General features: G+C 40.3%; 3 protein-coding genes and 1 long non-coding RNA gene across 7 annotated transcripts; 2 read left to right on the top strand and 2 right to left on the bottom strand.

Annotated features, from left to right (window-relative positions):
• Positions 1 to 911: 911 nt before the first annotated feature.
• Positions 912 to 5252, top strand: LOC144027717 (ICOS ligand-like). 2 transcript variants are annotated; one of them, XM_077535490.1, is made up of 5 exons: positions 912 to 1342; positions 2584 to 2862; positions 2946 to 3254; positions 4499 to 4675; positions 4757 to 5252. In XM_077535490.1, exons 1-5 carry the CDS (start codon positions 1276 to 1278, stop codon positions 4825 to 4827), a joined length of 903 nt encoding a protein of 300 aa, XP_077391616.1. In that variant the 5' UTR covers positions 912 to 1275; the 3' UTR covers positions 4828 to 5252. The 2 variants fall into 2 exon arrangements, with proteins under 2 accessions (XP_077391616.1, XP_077391617.1); XM_077535491.1 differs by having other exon boundaries at positions 913 to 1342; positions 2946 to 3230.
• A 627-nt stretch (positions 5253 to 5879) lies between these two features.
• Positions 5880 to 9631, bottom strand: nit2 (nitrilase family, member 2). Its single transcript, XM_077535492.1, has 10 exons — positions 9389 to 9631; positions 9100 to 9218; positions 8843 to 8963; positions 8674 to 8762; positions 8513 to 8606; positions 8376 to 8450; positions 6601 to 6679; positions 6416 to 6514; positions 6280 to 6335; positions 5880 to 6194 (listed from the first exon to the last, which is right to left on the bottom strand). Exons 1-10 carry the CDS (start codon positions 9414 to 9416, stop codon positions 6094 to 6096), a joined length of 861 nt encoding a protein of 286 aa, XP_077391618.1. The 5' UTR covers positions 9417 to 9631; the 3' UTR covers positions 5880 to 6093.
• On the top strand, positions 9046 to 15586 carry LOC144027721 (uncharacterized). Its single transcript, XR_013285522.1, has 3 exons — positions 9046 to 9252; positions 11306 to 11562; positions 13508 to 15586. It is a non-coding gene; the product is annotated as an uncharacterized LOC144027721 (long non-coding RNA).
• Positions 10065 to 17753, bottom strand: tbc1d23 (TBC1 domain family, member 23). 3 transcript variants are annotated; one of them, XM_077535486.1, is made up of 19 exons: positions 17675 to 17753; positions 16966 to 17077; positions 16699 to 16804; positions 16308 to 16512; positions 15428 to 15551; positions 15229 to 15353; positions 15107 to 15153; positions 14786 to 14889; positions 14589 to 14711; positions 14419 to 14511; positions 14055 to 14225; positions 13929 to 13971; positions 13592 to 13698; positions 13383 to 13516; positions 12461 to 12505; positions 11511 to 11599; positions 11302 to 11437; positions 10999 to 11196; positions 10065 to 10908 (listed from the first exon to the last, which is right to left on the bottom strand). In XM_077535486.1, exons 1-19 carry the CDS (start codon positions 17710 to 17712, stop codon positions 10824 to 10826), a joined length of 2085 nt encoding a protein of 694 aa, XP_077391612.1. In that variant the 5' UTR covers positions 17713 to 17753; the 3' UTR covers positions 10065 to 10823. The 3 variants fall into 3 exon arrangements, with proteins under 3 accessions (XP_077391612.1, XP_077391614.1, XP_077391613.1); XM_077535488.1 differs by lacking the exon at positions 17675 to 17753 and adding an exon at positions 17500 to 17664; XM_077535487.1 differs by lacking the exon at positions 12461 to 12505.
• Between the last annotated feature and the right edge of the window lie 152 nt (positions 17754 to 17905).

Raw genomic sequence — 17905 nt, 5'->3', positions numbered from 1 at the left:
TTATTTACATTTTGTAAAGATACTTTTGTACCAGCAAGCCAGCGAAACCAGCGTCCACTCGCACAGAAAAATGAATATGAATTTATTATTCAATGAAACAAATCATACGGCACTTTAAAATTATAACGCTTGGCATTTGCTTCCGCCCTGACGCCACTTCCTGTTCATGTTGTTAAAAAATAATAATAATTTAAACGAAGACATGAGCCAACAACGTCACCACAAACTAGCTGGGAATAATTACTATAAATCTATTATTTAATAAAAGGTGTATTTATAAATTATCTCAATTCTCTTCGTTTTTCATATGGTGGGATGATAGCGCTGTTCAATTTCCCCTTTACAGTGTTGATTTTAGTAATTTACCAAGTCGTTACAACTACTCGAGTGGTATTTTACTCTCTGTAATCCCGAATACAGTGCCACAAAGCCGAAAAAAATGCTTTGTTTTGATTTGTTTTGCGGTTGTCACGGTACGCCACTTAAAAAAAGTAAATAAATAAATATATAACTAAAAGTAGACTATTATTTATAAAACAATAACAACTCAAAATATATACCCAAAATAATTAACATACCTCTTGAATTACTATTTAATTTAAATAATATTCATCTATTTTTTTTTTTTTAATTTTGGTTTCTCTTGCAACATCATGTGTCAAGATTGCCCTCTAAAGGTAAATGGCGTCATTACGTTGAAAAAAAAAAAAAAAAAAACTCGGTTCAATTTCACTCATACACTCAAAAGTGTTTTGTAGGATATGTCTCGACTCAGCAGTAGTTATATGAGTATATATTTACTGTATTTTTAATATGTAATTAATACATGTAATATTTAACAAATTCCCCGGTATCAAATTGCACATTTTATCCCTTAATTGGTCAGATTTTATGAGTCAAGTGATTCACGTGCACCGGCCGCCTCCAAGGTTTTGTGGGCGTGTGCTTAAAAAGGTTAAGGAAGCTCAACAGGTTGGACCGAACAATATCTCAAAGGCTCCTCCTCGTAAAAGTGATACAGATATTAAGCAGATCGTGAAAGCGAATCTTTCAAGTTGTCATCTTCCTTTCGCTTGTTTCCATACTTTTAATCGTCGTGTCGCCACCGTAAAAAGGCGCGACAGGAGCTTTTTTGGGGCACAACAAGACGCGACATGACGCCGACATTCCTTCGGGGTGAACAAATGATGCGGAGTTAGATGACTAAAGCGTCAAAAGAGCTTTCATAGAAGGGAGGACATCAGTGTTCAATTGGGCAGGGTTGCCGAAGAGGCGATGCGCGGACCACTGTGGAGCACAGGACTGCTACTCGGCTTCTTCTTCACCTGCTGCAGAACTTGGGGTAAGAAAGAATTAACAAGTCCAATTTTATTGACGTCACTGATGACCAACAAGTACACACTGGGTTAGTCAGAATTGGAACGAGTGTGCAACGACAACTATTCTGAAATACTTATTCCGATATTTGTTATGTTGTGATCCTAAAAAAGATGGAGAAAAAAAAATCCCCAAAAAAGCATCAAAATACTTTTGAATGCTGTACTTTTCATTATGTGATACACATCAATCTATAAATAAAGCTCACTTTCCTAACCTTAACCTTAACGTTTTCACTTTCATTTGTACTCATTTATTATACTCTAACAATCTACTCTAATCATAAATTTTAACCAGACATCTGGTATGCTAAAATAATAGTTGAAATAAAGTTCAACAGCAAGAAATAAACCACAGTCAAATGTGAGAGCAGATTAAGAAAACAGGCTAAATGGCTTATTTACTTAAAAAAAAATTTTTTTTAAAAATCCATTTACTTTAAGGTCCACTCCGAAATTGACTGACGTGTCAGTCGAAAAGACATTTTTCGCCAAAATTTGAAATGGGCCAAAACCCGCATTTGTGAAGTTTTGAGCTTGCCTAATTACTCTGACTTCAACAAAAAAAAAAGTAAATTATTTTTACAGTGGTCAAATTTTGAAGGACTGTTGCTAAATTGAGTTATTACGCTAACATATCAACTCGCATCCTCATCCTGGGTACAGAAATGAATAGTTTTCAATCACATTGTTCGTCCGCCATGTTGACATAGTTGAGCTTGGGATGTTTTTCTATTCAGACACTTAAAAAAAAAAGCAGCATAACAAAACAATTTGTTGGCCTCTAATGTGGCGGTAATGCTAACATGCTAATAGTTGTTATGCTAACATTTAGTAACATAGTGTTGCTAACACAGCAACATTGTGTGAAGGAATAATTTTAAAAAAAGATTACCTAATGCTAATTGTTTTTATGCTAACATAAATTGTAGTAAGACACCTAGCAAGCTGAGAACAGAAACCACTTAGGCGGTGATAAATGTTTTCCATTGTGCCCTGTGGTCAGGTACTTTTTGGAATGCTAACAGTTGCTGTGCTAATTATACACAGTGGATAAGACAAAAATTGAGACGGAATATTAAGCGTAATTCCCATTTCAACTGGTAAACTTATAGTTAACATGATCTTTCAGGGACTGGCTAATCATTGTAACTTTTTCTCTGGTGCATTTCGAAACAATATGAAACATCTGTAACGCTCTCCCCAGACGAGGAGTGCGTGCTGGGCATCGTGGGCCAGCCGCTGCGGCTTTCCTGCTTTTACCCGGGCGCCCTCGCCTTGGCCAACGTTTCTGTGGAGTGGAGGAGGAACGAGGACAAGGTAGTACAAAGCGAAGATGACGACGACGATGCTCTCCGCACCGGCAACTTCACCTTGAGGCTGCCGGCTGTGGAGCCACAGGAGGACAACGCGTCCTATAGCGTTGTCGTCACCTCTCTGGGAAACCGCAACCTGGAGGCCTGCACGCTGTGCGTCAGGGTCGCTGGTAAGTTCAACTTGCTGCTGTGTGGTTTTATTTAACTGTCATACAAGTTGCCGTGGTCTGATTTATTTCCTGTGTTTTGTTAGCGCCGTTCAGCGCCCCCGAGCTGCAGTGGGAGGTGGCCGAGCAGGATATCCACAGCATCTTCCAGTGCGACTCGGGCGGCGGCTTCCCCGAGCCGCTCGTCTATTGGCTGATTGACGGCGGGGCCCAGGAGACCCCAGAGGGCTCGGTACAGACCCAGGTGGAGCGCCGGCCGGACTCGCGCCTCTACGACGTCACCAGCTACCTGACCGTCAACATGACGGACGCCAACGTGTCCTGCGTCATTCACAACACGGTCACCAACCAGACGCTCACCTCCACCACACGTATGTGGGATGTCACTGAAGGGGGTAAGGGGGGGCTGTGATGTCACTTGGGGGGGCTTGTGGTAGTTTTTAGGTTTTACTAGGGGTGTCAAAATGGGTGTGTTAATCTTGAGTTCATTCGAAGTTCCTTTAACGCCACTATATATACATTTTTTTTAAACCTTACTTGGAAGGCCTGTACTAGGGGAATTCCAGTCGCCGTAGTAAATTTAATAATAATGCATAATTATATTTGTGGAGACTGGGGTCAAGTTGTATTTTACAATTTTAAAAATGAGCAGAATTTCACAAATTAATTCATGTTAAAGATTAGATAGCTCTTAATATGAAAAGGAAAAATGCAGTAAGTAAGTAATGCAATTGTGCCATCTAGTGGCAGAAAATTGACCAACAAAAAATCACTATCACACTTTTTTTTTTTTAACATCTATTTAACTCATTCACTGCCTTTGACAAGTATACTTATCAATTGTATTTTTTAGAGCGGTGCTAAATGGGGGCGAATCTGAGCATGCTCCACTGGAAATATCAAACTTGGAAACAACTTTACTGATGCCCAACCACCGGTAGATGACATCATTGCCCCATTTTATAGGAAATAAACACAGTTTCAGAGTCCATGGGAGAAATGGCTGTATTTTGGCAAACCTACATTTTTCTGCTGTCAATTATAAAAGAACGGGACGGGACAAAAAGTAGGGAGTCTATTCTGTTATTTGGTAGATTCGGTTTATATATAATTATTGAATGGAATATCACGTGAGTATTGGAAATGTAAAAATTTTCTATAATGACTGGCAGTGAATGAGTTAATTTTAGCTAATTTTTATGAATTATTATGAAATTACTGTATCAATGACTAAAAGATTTGGCCATATTTCTATTAGTTTAACTCCCCCCCCCCCCTGTTTTATGTTAACAAGATTATGAAATTTAGACAAAAATATTTTATTGTACATTTAGAGCAGATTTGCGATTAATCACGAGTTAACTATTGAAGTCATGCAATTAATTCTGATTCAAAATTTTAATTGCCTGACACCCCTACTTTTTACTAATTTCAATTTATTTACATATTGAAATATCACAGCTGGCATTTTTATCATGAAGGCAGTCTGAATATACATTTAACATGTGAAAGAGACGCCACTTAAAGCTTAAATACACTTTGCCACATCCAACATGGCGGCCATATTCGCATACGATTCCTTCAAAAGCTTGGTTTAAGGGCCGCAATGGATTCTCCTTTTCTCTTTGTCTGTGCTTAGACGCGGTGTGGCATGGCCCCGTGGTGAGCCGGGCCAGCGACGCCCTGTGGGTGTTCAGCACGGCGCTGTGCGCCGTGGTGGGTGTCATGGTGGCAGTGGGTTTGGCCTACCAGATCCACCTGGACCGGGTGAGCAAGAGGAAGAAGATACAACACCTGAGTCGAAGAAGGAACAGAGGTAAACACGCGTATGCAAAGTCCCATTTTTGCATTCTCTACTGTCATCCAAATGTGCAAATAACGTCACCGCTGTCGACAGGTTACTACAGGCGACGTCAAGAAATGGAGGAAACGGAGGTGGTCACGTTGGAGTCGGAGTCCAACGTCTAGCCAGGGTTCATGTCGTTATTACCCGCCAAGGAAAAAGTTCTATTTGTTCGTTCTGCATCCCGTGACCAACATTGAACAGGAAGTTGGCCGTTTTAGTTTGACGCAGACATTTCTTAGTCAGGGAAAAAAACTGACCTTAGTTTCACCACATACAAAATTGGGTGCATGAAAGATTGAAAATTGAGATCGAAAAGGAAGTGGTGCCATTTTGGGCGAATTCCAGGGCTTGTATGTGAGAATTGGCTGAAATGAAGCCCAGTCGTTGCTAAAAATGACGTTTTGCTGCTGAAGTCGTAAAAAACGAGATGCGAGGGTTTTTCGTTCATCACTGCTTGAAGTGTTCAAATTGGAATTCTTGCCATTTGATCTCCTTTTTAGCTGTTAAAATGCTTGTTTTTTTTTAAATAAATACAGTTTTCAGTGTTCATGGTCATTCTTAATTAATCTCAAGTAAAAAAGTAAAAAGACAATGTCCACATATTTTTGTCCATATTGTCACATTTTTGGGTTCTGTTTTTTTTTTTTTAAACATTTGTTATCAGATTTGTATCCATTTCTGCCAATTTTCTGTTTTTTATTTTGGGTTTTTTTCCACCAGTATTTTTTTTCAGTTTTTTTTTTCTTTTTATCTCACAGATTTTTTTCTTGTAATTGTTTTTGGTAAGATATGCACATTTTGTCATATTACCCTATTATTTTTTTTCCCCCATATTTTGCCATAGGTGTTCTGAATTTGTATCAAAAACACATTTTCATCTTACATGTTGTTGCATATTTGTTAGGAACTTTTTTTGTTTGTTTGATTTTTGTCCATTGTCTGCTAAATGTGTTTTTGTAATATTTTTGTAAAGCTATTGGAGTAGGATTTTTGTAAAAGTTTTTTTTTTTTGTCAGTTTTCGTCATAGGATTTCCAGTTCTACAGTCGTATAACTAACTTAAGCTAACAGTAGCAAAGTTATATTTTCAGTAACCATTTGTATAAAAATCCCTTAGATGCCATTTACAGTATATATCATACAATCAAATTAAAAACATTGAAGTCTTACCAAAATATGTTAAAACGGGTGAGATTTTATTCTGCTTTGAGATAAGGTAAATGTGATGCTCATTGGTTCATTGAAATGCCATTAATCTCTTACAGCCCCCTTGAAAGAAAAAAAAAAAAAGTTGGTAAGTCCACACTGTTTTACATATGATATTGCTTCATGTCTTTAGATTGATCATAATTAACAAATCAGACGATCGCAGGTGAAAAACGGCCGCCATCATCTGGCCTCTCCCTGCGCGGAGGTAACGGCGTAGACGTCATGGCGGCGCTGGGCCGTGATGGGGATCTGCTGCCTCACGTCGGCCAGGTACTGCAGGTCTGAAATTATTGTGTGTTGTCATAATGTGATATTAGAATTTCGGTTGCAAATGTAGGATGGTGTTCAGCATTGGGTGACACGCACCGATATCGGCGTAGATCACAGCTTCCTCTGCTCCGGCTTTCGAGATAACGTCCCCCCTTGAAATGAGAGAATGTCTAGGTGAAGCAGCACGCGGCTCGTTTTTGGACTCGAATCACTCATTGAAACAGCATCTCACCAGGGGTCGACCACAGTGCTGTGACCCCAGGCCACATAGGTGGCGCTCTCATCCCTGGCGGGAGATGCTGTGGCCACGTACACCTGGTTGTCCACAGCCCTGCAAAAATAAATATTTTTGGCCATTTTGTTTCAGTGACCACGCGCGGGTGTTACGGAACAAATTGCGCTCATTGAAAAGCTCACCGGCCCCTCTGCAGGAGCTCCCAGTGGGCCGGACCCGTGGTCATGTTGAAGGCTCCTGGGTAGAGCAGCAACTGGCACCCTAACCAGGAAAGCAACAACTTTATTTTTACATGTTTTTTGTTTCTTTCACTGCATGATGTTTTTCCAAAAACATGAATTCTTGTCATTAGTATAAAAAAATACTTTTTTTTTTTTTTTTGTTATATTTCAGCCTTCTATTTAACACTTGTTTGCATGTAAAACAAACTTAAAAAAATAAATAAAAAAAAACTTTTTTTTTCTTTAGATTTCCTTCATCGTACAGTTTTTCTGCAGTTGTTAAAGTGATACTTGACTGATTGAACAATTTTCAGCAGTGAAAAGTTAAAGGGATACTTTACTTATTCAGCCATTTTTGGCTGTCAAACATGACTAAATTTGATATTTTCATTATTTTTAATGTACAATTAACTCATTCACTCCCAACCATTTTCACTTAAGTGTTTTCCTGGATTTTGACTGATTTTTCAAGCCCGTGAAATATTATGTTCTATAGCTATAAAAATATGGAACATACCAAAAGAGAGATTACAGTCTCTTCTATTATCAGGGAAAAAAGTATATTCCTCTCCGTTTCCACTGTGCAGCAATTAGCAATAGAACATGGCTAAGTTTCATCATTTTTCACAATTCTGCTTAGAACTGTGGGAAAACTGTGGGAGTTTTAACATGGCCTGGTTGATCTCTTATACTCTGCTGCCACTCAACCATTTTCTGCAGTAGAGAGACTGCATAAAAGCCTTCTCTAAGCTCTGGCATAAAAAACAACAAACGTATAAATACGTCTTTGGGACACTTAAAACATTTAAAATATGACGTATTTATACGTTTTTGGGAGCTAATGAGTTAATAACTTTAAAAACAATTTTTACCTGTTGCCGTCAACTGATGACATCACCTGTGTTGTGGAAGTAGGTAACGTCCAATCATGGCTCACCTGTTTTCTGGGTTTGATCAGTAAACTGAGCCATGACTGGTCGTTACCTTCTTCCTCAGCATGATGTCATCAACAGTCGACAGCATGCAAAAAAAAAAAAAAAAAAAAAAAAAAAACTTTTTAAAAGGTACTAATTGTACATGAACAATAAAGAAGTTACCAGATTAATTGTAGACAAATGTACTTTTTACTGCTGAAAATGGCTCAATGAGTCAAGTATCCCTTTATTATAATGTCAAATTTTTAACTCATTTGCTCCCAAAAACGTATAAATACATCCTATTTTAAATATTACCAGTGTCCCAAAGACGTATTTATACTTTTTTTTAATTTTTTTTATTTTTTTATGCTAGTGCATACAGAAGGCTTTGATGCAGCCTCTGAGCTGAAGAGAACGGTTGAAGCAATGGTGGTTGTTACAAAAGTGGTCAGCAGGTGGCAGCAGAGTATAAGAGATCAACCAGGGGCTATGTTGCAACAAGCTCTTTTCCCCACAGTTTTAAACAGATTTGTTAGCTATATTCTAATGCTAGTTGCTGCAAAACGTAAATGGATAGAAATACTTTCTTTTTTTTTTCCTGATGAAAGAAGAGACACTAATGTTTCTTTTGGTAGGTTCCATGTTTTTATAGCAATAGAACACAATACTCCGTGGGCCTTGCAAAATCAGTCAAAATCCAGGAAAACAGCTGGAAGCGAAGGCTACTTTTGTGTAGTCCGCTTCTTAAAATTTAAAAAACCTCACTTGCGTCTTTCCGGAAACATCACCGACAACGTTGACACTTGACGACACACTCACCCTTCCTGCTGTAGAGCTGCGCCAGCTCGGCGAACCTCAGGTCATAACAAATCCCCACGCCCACTTTGCAGAAGGCTGCGGAGAAATATTAATTTGAATATTGGGGATAACAAAAGAAAAAGAAAAACATCACTCACGTGTTTCAAACATGGACAAGGTGTTGCCTGGGCTCAGCGTCTCCGACTCCTGGAAGCAGATCTTGCCTGGAATGTCGATGTCAAACAGGTGGATCTTGAAGAGGAAAAAGCAACAGTGTGTGTCTGCTGTGTGCGTGTCAAACATGTCAGTGATGTTGTACCTTCCTGTGTTTGACTAGGAGCTGCCCGTCGGGTCCATACACGAGACAGCTGTTGTACAACTTGCCCGCATCCTCCTCTGGGATGGATCCTGTACAAAAGAAAGGAGCTCACAAATCAGAATATTATAAAATATATTACAATAATATGGTTAGCTAGCAGGTTTTTCACCTCCTACCAGGTAGACCTTGTTGTCCTTGGCCGCCTGGGACAGAAGCTGTGTGGACTCTCCCGGGATCCTCTCAGCGTAGATGGGGAAAAAGCCGCTCCCGTAAGGTGAATTGAAGCATTCCTGAAAGTTTTGATAGTCATTTATTCCTGTGTGATTGATTTAAACACGTCGTTTCTCAGCGGTTACTAGTGCGCATGCGCTACATAAGATACCAGGAGGACAGCTCGAGCTTGGTTTTCATTCCTAAAGTCCTCACCGGCAGTAGCACCACTTTGCTGCCTTGGCCCGCCGCCTCGTCGATGAGCCTCCGGGCACGGTTCAGGTTGTCCGCCTTGATGCTGCCCACCTGCAGCTGGATGACGGCAAGACGGAACTCTGTGAGGAGCGACAACAACACGCCATTATATTGGTTTGTTTTTTTGAGTGAACTTTGTCACCGTGTGGCAACGTGTTTAAATATTAAAACAGCAGCGACGTGACATTCGGCTGCATATATAGATACGCAGGAAGACTGTTAGTCTATTTAAAACAAAACACACACTTACTGGACATTGCCTTCGATACCGTAGACATTAATGCGACGATTACTTTCTTGTGCCTTGAGCGTATGTTTACGCTAACTACCTGGTGGTTAGCTTTCAAAACGGCTCTTCAAAGTAAAGGTTTACAACTTAATGTGATGTCTTTAAATTAGACTGATGAAAATTTTAATAGCCTGAAACCATTTTGTAAACTCAGAATAACGTTGTATAAATGTTAGTTAGCACATTCCAAGGACCAACGTGTACAAGTGAAGCGATAAGGTTTTACTTTGAAATTTAAAAGGAAGTGGCGTTACCTGGGGGCGGAAGTGTGACCACAAATCGCGTTTTCGTGCGAGATTGTCCATCTCTCTCATTTGCTCACGACACGCTGTAGGGAACTTTGTTAAATTATCTGATTTTAGTCCATAAAAAAACATTGAATAGTTTTACAAGTTATATCATTTTCTTTTATTAAAATGGGAAATGTTTAGAAAATAATAGCCATACAGTAAGGTGCAAATTACACTTTTTTTTTCTTCTTTTGCATTACAAGCCTAGTGGTGGCATCCTTTTGTCAGTGATGTTACCCAGTGGTACACAAACCCATTAGTTTCATTCCTGTTCAAATACTGCAAGTATCACATTTACAGCACGATGTACTGGACGTAACACGGGAGAATGATTGGAGTGACACAAGGCAGTCGTAAGTCTTGTATTCAAGTTTGTGTCGATCATATTGTACAGTATAACCAATAATGTTCACTACTAAGCGCAAATGCAAAAACCAAATACTGGTGTGATGAATGATGATCGTTAAACCTCGTCTCACAAACAAAGGTTGCTCAGTTGCTACATCACTCACACACGAGGAGATGCTTTTAAAGCCTTGCTGCATTCTCTTACTCTGGATATGCTTCACATAACAGCAGTATATCATATGTACATATTTATAATGAACCTCAGAGGGGTTTCTACTTAAGGCTGCCTGCTGGAAAGAAAAGAAAAAAAAAAATTCAAAGAAACTCGCCGACTGTAAAAATCGCCGCTACTAGTTCCGTACATTCCGCACTTCTCCGCCTAAATAAATCAACTGGTGTGGAAAGAAGACAGGCGGGAACACTGTTAAACATTTAACACAGAATGTCCCGTAATAATTACACAAGTGCTTGGATAGTAACGCTACCTTAAGGCCAGAGGAAAGCTTCCAAAGTGGAATAGCACTGCTTTAGAATTAACAAATAATACAGTATATCCAATATATATAATTTATAAGTTAGTGTAAAGAGGGCAGCATGATACACTCGCGGCTCCCGCAGTTGTGCAGTGGAGCGGCGTGACATAGGGGGCGCAACGCCGCACCGCGTCGGGTCAGGTCCCGAGGTCATTCCAACAGTTTTTTTAAGTCGGGGGCAAGCGGCCACGATACGCCGCCGTTGTCGTCTGTCGTCTTCCCGTTTTACGAGGTCTCCAGCGCGTCGAGGACTTTCATGATCTGCTGCTTGATCACCTTGGTGGCGTCTCCGGCATTGGGGATCAGATATCTGAAAGGAAGGAAAAACGAGGAGCAGACATCAGCCAAGAATGGACTGATAAAGCTATGAACTTTTGACTAAAACAACCAAAACAGTCACCGTTCCACTGCGGAGATCTCCACTCCGGTGGTCGAGTTGTTGCTGCCAAACTTGAATGTGATGAGCTCCGGGTGCTTCTTCTTGGATGTGATCTTCACCACGGAGCTCAGTGCTTGTCTGGACTGGATGTAAGCGAAGCCCTTCCGGGCGGCGATTTCGCGCAGGCAGTACATGTGCGTCGCTGTGACCAGCAAGTGACTTGCAATTGACCACAACAAAGACTTTCAAATTACATGTTTTAAAAACATAAAAAAAAATATGAAAGAGAATGCAAAGAAATAAACGGCTTTTCCCTTGTCTCACCTAGGGAACATGTGGCCGGTCTCCTTCACCTCATTGCACGGGATGTGATGCTTCACGTCGGGCTTGTTGATCCACGTTTGAACGTTGACAATCTCCTTCCGGTCGTCATCCGACATGGACGAACTGTCAATCTCATCTAAAGCATTCAAGGGGACTCGTCAATAGAAAGTCTCCTCACAGGAGCCGACGCAAGAAGAAGAAACATCCACCTGTGTCGTACTCCTCTTCGTCGGCAATACTGAAAACCGGCTTCACCCCGCGGTAAGGTTTGCCCACTCGGTCGCTGCTGCTCACGTGTCTGAAAGAGAGAAAATGATTTAGCAGGGAAAATGCTAAGATAGGAACACTAATGTGGAAAAAGCCCAATTAATCTATTCTACATAAATGGAGATGACAGATGAAGACCTCCCAAGCTGCAGGAAAAAAGGAAAAGCTTGATGTGAAGAGCTAAAAAATTGACTCTAAAGTCTATTCAGTGCCTTGACATTTACATTCATCAACTGGATTCCATCCGTTAACTGCCAGCAACGTGTATATTCGTCATGTACGTTTTTCAATGGCCGGGTATCAAAGAGGGCCCCCCAGCTTGTCTGTGAAATTCAGGTTTGTAAACCACTGTAATGACTATCAAATCCCCATAGATGGCGGTGTTTTCTCCATTTTGTATTTTGGTGAAACCAACCAAGGTTCCACTGCTGATTACGAAAGAACAAAAATATAAAACTAACTTTATTTTCCAGTGAAAGTAGAGAGCCTGGCCTTTCTTTTGGTTGATTTTATAGATTTTTGTCTCCAATTTCTAGTTTGGATAAGAGATTTGGACAGATAAGAAAGGTGGAATGGAAAGACAGGCTACCACTCCCAAGCAAAAAGTAAAGTTGAGGACTTTTTCTCTTCTACATGATATTCTGAGAAACAAAATGTGATGAAAGCTGAAGTGAAAATGAATCAACGCCTAAAAAAAAACAAAAACAGAATGTTGCACATTGTTAGTGAAAGCATGACGACTAGCATGTGTGTGTTTTAATAGAAAGCCATGGATGCTAATACAGAGTGGCATGCGTTCATGTGACACAGGCGCCTATCCTTCAGAATGCGCCGCAGCCACTTGCTGGCATGCTGGTGACCAAAGAGCTCAATGCCAGTAGCGAGTGCTTACCTATCAGGAATCACCTTCTCTGGCCAGGGAAGATTGAAAGATATTCTAGCATGAAATAAGGTAAAACGTAGGGTGAATATAAATTGTTTTGGGGCATGTGGGTGAGCAACACTGACAAAAGGTCAAGAGCACGTTTATGCAGATATTTCTAAAGCCGATTGCTTCCAAGCTCCCTGGTGATAAAAGGTCATATACACAAATATTTGAACAAATAGAAAAGATTTGGGGAAAAAATTAAATACAAACCCTGAAAAAAAAAAAAAATACAAATACTAGACAAAAATACTTTTCAAGAACAGTAAACATAAATAGATTTAAAAAAAAAAAAATCACATTAGGTAAAACAGATGAGACAAAAAGTACCAAAATATTAAACTAAAATATTTGACTAAAATAAAAATAAATAAAATAGATTGGGGGACAACTACTAGTCCAAAATAGCGTTTTGTAATAATAATAATAATAATAATGTAAAGTAATCATGTAAAAAGTAGGCAAAATTTTTTGAAAATTTACAAAAATTAGACAAAATAATGTTTTTCATTAAAAAATATTAGATGGAAAAATACACAATTAGGCAAAAGACATGAGATAAAAATTAATAAAATATCAAAAATAATTACCATTACATAGCTGTTTTTAAATTATGAAAAATACAAAAATATAGATGAAAAAAAAAAACACAAATTAGGCAAAAAGATACCATACAAAAATGTCAAAAATATTAAACAAAAATATATTAAAACAAAAAAACAACATACAAAATTGTTTGTCCAAAGAAAAATCAGGTTGTGTGCACTTATGCGGACATGAAACAAAGGCTGAGTATTTGCTTAAGGTTGACAGAAAAATTTAATTAAAAAATAAAAAGTAGCTTCCATTTACAACGTAGACACACAGACAATCTAATAAGATTACTCACCTGTCCACGGGGGTGGACGTGTTCTCAATAAAGCTGATCATCTTCTCCTTTACATTCACTGACTTGGACTTGAGGGCAAAAGTCATTTTGTTGACCAATGACTTGACGCCTTTGCCGTCACTCAGAGACTCCCCCTGGATGGACACGAAAGGCAACAAGAGTCGTCTACAGTTTCAGCACCCGCATCAAAAACAAAATTCCCAACATACGTCTGCCGAGCTGAGGCTGCTGTGAGACCCCGACGTGCTGACGATCCAGTGGATATACGACGAGTCCAAACCTTCCACGTTCATGTCCACAAGGTGCTGCTGGAGAGCTGAGATCACACAACAACAACAACAACAAATAGTTGAGCCAATGGAATGCGGCTGCCTGCTTGCAAATGACGTGGAAATGAGAATCAGGTTTTTCTTTGGCTAAAATGGCATGCCAGTGTATCCCAAATTTTTACAATTGAGTATTCTACCGATAAGCTAATACTCAATTCTAAAAATGTTGGATACATCCCCACTTTCTACTGCACTTTTGCCACCAGAGTCCACTCACCCATGAATCCCCCCTTAGCGATGCTGACGTACTCCTTGTTTTTCTGCAACACAAACAAACTGCTCAGTCAAGCATAACACGACCATTTGTGTTATACCCCCAACCCTTCTTTTTCAAATCGCTCACCTGCAGGAAGTGGGCCAGCACCATGTTCATGTACATGTCCTCCTCCTCTCTGCCGCTGCCCATGAAGCACAGGTGCTCTCCGCTGGCGATGGAGCCCGACTCCAGGGATTGCTTCTGGGCCTCCAGGAGGGACTTGACCGACAGGGCGAACTCAGACGGGTTCTGGAGCATCTGTGGCGGAACACATTAAAAAGGCCAATTGAGATTTGATCCGGGTCACGGCACCAATTGAAAAGTTCTGGCCATCTTTGACTGGTGCTTTTCAGCTTTAGTGCTGGCGGTATTATCGGTCACAGAAAACTGTTTATTCTCAGAAAGATTGAGACACCTACTCTTACTCAATCTACCAGTAGCACCAACTCACCAGGTCTGAGTCCAGGTGGAAGGCAGTGGACAGATGACCGGCGTTGTACTGCTCAGCCGGCCGGCAGTCAACAACAAAGAAGCGCACCCCGTCCTGGGGAAAAGAAAAATTGGGACACATTAGCTCTTATTTCGCTTGCATTAAAAAAAAGCAGTTGGAAGCTCAGCCACCTGCTGATGCTGGTTGGCCTGCAGGATTTCCGGGACGGACACAGGGAGGCATAGCGCCTGACTCAGGTCGATGTCCTCCTCCTTCAGAGCCACGAGGCTGCTACCGAACAGGTTTTGGTTCATCTGGAAAATGAGGAACCGGCGTCAGTGGTCAACGTCAGACCGGGACGTGGTAACCCAAGAAGAGGACGTCGAACCTTTCTGAGCGACAGAGGAGTCTTGCTCTGGTAGTACTGGGCCAGGGAAAATAAATCCTCAATGTCCTCAGACTCAAGTAGAGAAGGAGATTCTTCCAGCATTTCTGTTTGAGACAATGTCATTATTATTACTATTTTTTTTTTTTTTTTTTTTACATTATGCTAACATGTTGAGCTACAGCCAATCAGATCAAGTCAAAGTCACGGGAGGCGCTTGATTTAGACATCCACAGCTTTGTCGAATGAAAAAAGTGCTTTGCCGCCATCTTGTGGCATCTACAGGCAATAACATCAAACATGAAGACTCAAGATCAAACTTACTGATGATGTCCTCTTTGCTGTCGCCTTCCCTGTCGAGGATGGTCTCTCTACAGGCGGAATCCACAAAACAAAACCATGTAAAACGTCCAATTTTCTTTTGTGGGAAAAAAGGAAAAACTTACTTGGCATTGACGAGGATGATGAGCATAAGGAAAAAGATGAGGAACGGGTCCGCCTGTTGGAGGTAGCAGTCCCACAGAGCCTGCGTGACGTCGGGCGGGCAGTGGCTGGAAAACACGCTGCCCATCTGGGGAGGAAACGAAGCGTTGAGAATGACGGGAAAGGATCTGAAAGTATCTGGCGGAAATTGGAGGAACGCACCCAGTTGATGGCATACGAGTCAGGCGTGATCTTTTTGGTATCCAAGAAGGAGCAGAGTTCAGGCTCATGGTACTGCAGGAGCAGTCTGTAAAGGTGGAACGGGCGGCCATTGGGCACACACTCCCTGAAACAAATGCAAAGAATCTTTCGATTTATTTAAAAAAATAAAAAAATAATAATAATAATAAAATCAGCATCAGTGAATCATTTAAGGGATGAATGATTTTTTTTAAAATAATTTTGTAGTTTATTTTCCCCCCACAATAGCCACATTGTGATTTCATATGCGATTATTTTTGTGCAATACATTTGGTTGAATCATTATCAAGGTTATTAGAGATGTTCAACGCTACATTTTTTTCCAGACAGACCCCGCTAGTAATTTTCATATGATAGTTAATGAAAAGAAACAAAAAAAGTGAAACTAAAATAAAACTGAAACTACATGTTACATTTATAAAACTAAGTATAATTATAGCAAAAATCCAAGTGGTTTAAGAATTGTAGTTTACTTCATTTTATCAGACAATACTTAACTTTCATTTAACAAATACTCTGCATATTAAAAAAAAAAACTAATAAAAAATGTAACTAAAATGAAACATTAAAAAAAAACTAATACAAAATGTAACTAAAATGAAACATTAAAAAAAACTAATAAAAACTAACAAAACTGAATTTAAAACAAAAATTCAAAACAAAATAAAAAATATTATGAAAAATCCAACCCTGATCAAGTACAGCTGTTTCATAATATAGTAAAAAGTTTGAGTGCCGGTTTGAGTGTCATGCAAACTGCTTAACGTTACATTTTCTTGCATTCCGTAATATTAATTATGAACCCCTACCTCTTTTTCTTATGAACACTTCTGTCACTCACCGGGGTATGTGCTTGTTCATAATGGCGTAGAAGCAGTTGTAGAGGTCGCTGCGAGCCAGCCGAAGCCCAAGCAGCGGCTTGAGGAGGTGCGGCCAGCTCAGGTCCGGCGAGAAGCTGATGTTGCGCGATTTGCAGTAGAACGTGACCACCGCCTCCACGTCGGACACCATGTCGCTGCGCTCGTCCTCGGACACTTGCAGCTGGTCTGAAAGCGGGAACACACACACACACAAAAAGATGTCAGTCTTTGTTACGCAACACATTGGAATTTGGAATGATGTCATTTAACCCCCCCCCCCCAAAAAAAGGAGTTGAGCTTATCAAATATACCCACACATGATGGTTATAGAACACCAAAAGGGCTACTCTTTTGTGACGTGCATTTCCTCACCGATCAGCTGTTGACTGCGACTGTGAATGAGCGTCTGTTCTGGTAAATCAAGGACACCATCCCAGGGAGCGAGAGAGTCTCCTTTACCAGACACGTTCAGCGCAATCTGACGAGACACAAAATGCTGTAGATGTTCAACTTCCGACATTAAGATGAGATGTAACCAAAATTGACGGATTTTTAAGCAAAAATGCATTATTTGACGTCTTTTTCCGTCAATGGCAGTCAATGAGTTTAAAAAAAAAATTAAAATTCAGTCAGTTATACCTTCCACATCTTTGCCCGCTGCTGAGCAGAAGTCTCCTGAACGTGAACGATGCCTTTGTCCATCTCCATGTCGGAGCCACCCGAGTCCAGAGCTTCAACTAAATCCTGGTCCCTGAAGGTAATGAAAATGCAATTCATTGTTATCCTTGAAAAGCACCAATAACAACGTTGTTGTTCTTGTTTTCGTATTAGTTCAACACACAGAGAAAAAAACATATTTGTATCAGATATTCCAGTTATTTAAGCAGGTCATGCTGACAAAGCAAACAGAGGCTTTTGTTGAAGCGAGTGTTCCGGTTTTGTTGTGCTTGAGTGAGTGGAACAAATCCCAGTTATCATCCGGACTTACTCATTGTTAGCCGAGTTAGCCAGCTATCGAGATCAGCTGACCATGCAAAAGAACGATCGCAAAACAGCTATTTTCTTCAAAAGCTTTCCCCAAAAATATGTCGCCGTGGGTTTGACTCGTAACGTGCAGACTATTTTTCGTTTATTTTATGACCATGAGCTGGCTAAAAAACGAGGAGTACGTACGTGATAGGAGTATAACACACGAAACAATTGTGACAAAAGCAGTCAACGGAGCGGGTTAACTACACAAACACATCGTCGATCGAATTCGGTTAACCGCGGCGGATAAACAGCAGTCTGACAGAAGTAGACTGGAAGGTGTCGCTTCACGATATGAACAAAAAGCAGATTGTCTCACCAGCTGCCCCGGAGCGATTCCTCCACAGCATCCGCCATTACTGTGTTGACGAGACACGTCAAGTACCGACTTGTATCGCGAGACTTTGTCGCTGGCTGAGGGGCGGGGCCAATTACAGAATTTTTCACCACTGAAATACTGTACAGTGAAGTAAATCCCACTATGTATATTAAATTGAATCTTAAATATTAATGCAACACCGTCTTAATAACAAATGGCAAGTACACCAAT

The sequence above is a fragment of the Festucalex cinctus genome, chromosome 10 (assembly GCF_051991245.1).
Source record: "Festucalex cinctus isolate MCC-2025b chromosome 10, RoL_Fcin_1.0, whole genome shotgun sequence".
Classification (NCBI taxonomy): Eukaryota; Metazoa; Chordata; class Actinopteri; order Syngnathiformes; family Syngnathidae; genus Festucalex; species Festucalex cinctus.
This window is presented reverse-complemented; position numbering and strand designations above follow the sequence as displayed.

Bases quoted from the DNA above. Each gene is read 5' to 3' on its own strand.
- LOC144027717 (XM_077535490.1), top strand. From the start codon at position 1,276: ATGCGCGGACCACTGTGGAGCACAGGACTGCTACTCGGCTTCTTCTTC. The intron at 1,343-2,583 runs GTAAGAAAGAAT...CGCTCTCCCCAG, and splicing joins CACCTGCTGCAGAACTTGGG to ACGAGGAGTGCGTGCTGGGC. The intron at 3,255-4,498 runs GTAAGGGGGGGC...GTCTGTGCTTAG, and splicing joins GTGGGATGTCACTGAAGGGG to ACGCGGTGTGGCATGGCCCC.
- nit2 (XM_077535492.1), bottom strand. From the start codon at position 9,416: ATGTCTACGGTATCGAAGGCAATGTCCA. The intron at 6,680-8,375 runs GTGAGTGTGTCG...TTTCCTGGTTAG, and splicing joins GCAGCTCTACAGCAGGAAGG to GGTGCCAGTTGCTGCTCTAC. The intron at 6,515-6,600 runs GTGAGCTTTTCA...TTATTTTTGCAG, and splicing joins GAGCTCCTGCAGAGGGGCCG to GGCTGTGGACAACCAGGTGT.
- tbc1d23 (XM_077535486.1), bottom strand. From the start codon at position 17,712: ATGGCGGATGCTGTGGAGGAATCGCTCCGGGGCAGCTG. The intron at 13,517-13,591 runs GTATGTTGGGAA...GTGTCCATCCAG, and splicing joins GCAGCCTCAGCTCGGCAGAC to GGGGAGTCTCTGAGTGACGG. The intron at 10,909-10,998 runs GTGACTGTTTTG...CCTTCCTTTCAG, and splicing joins GAGATCTCCGCAGTGGAACG to ATATCTGATCCCCAATGCCG.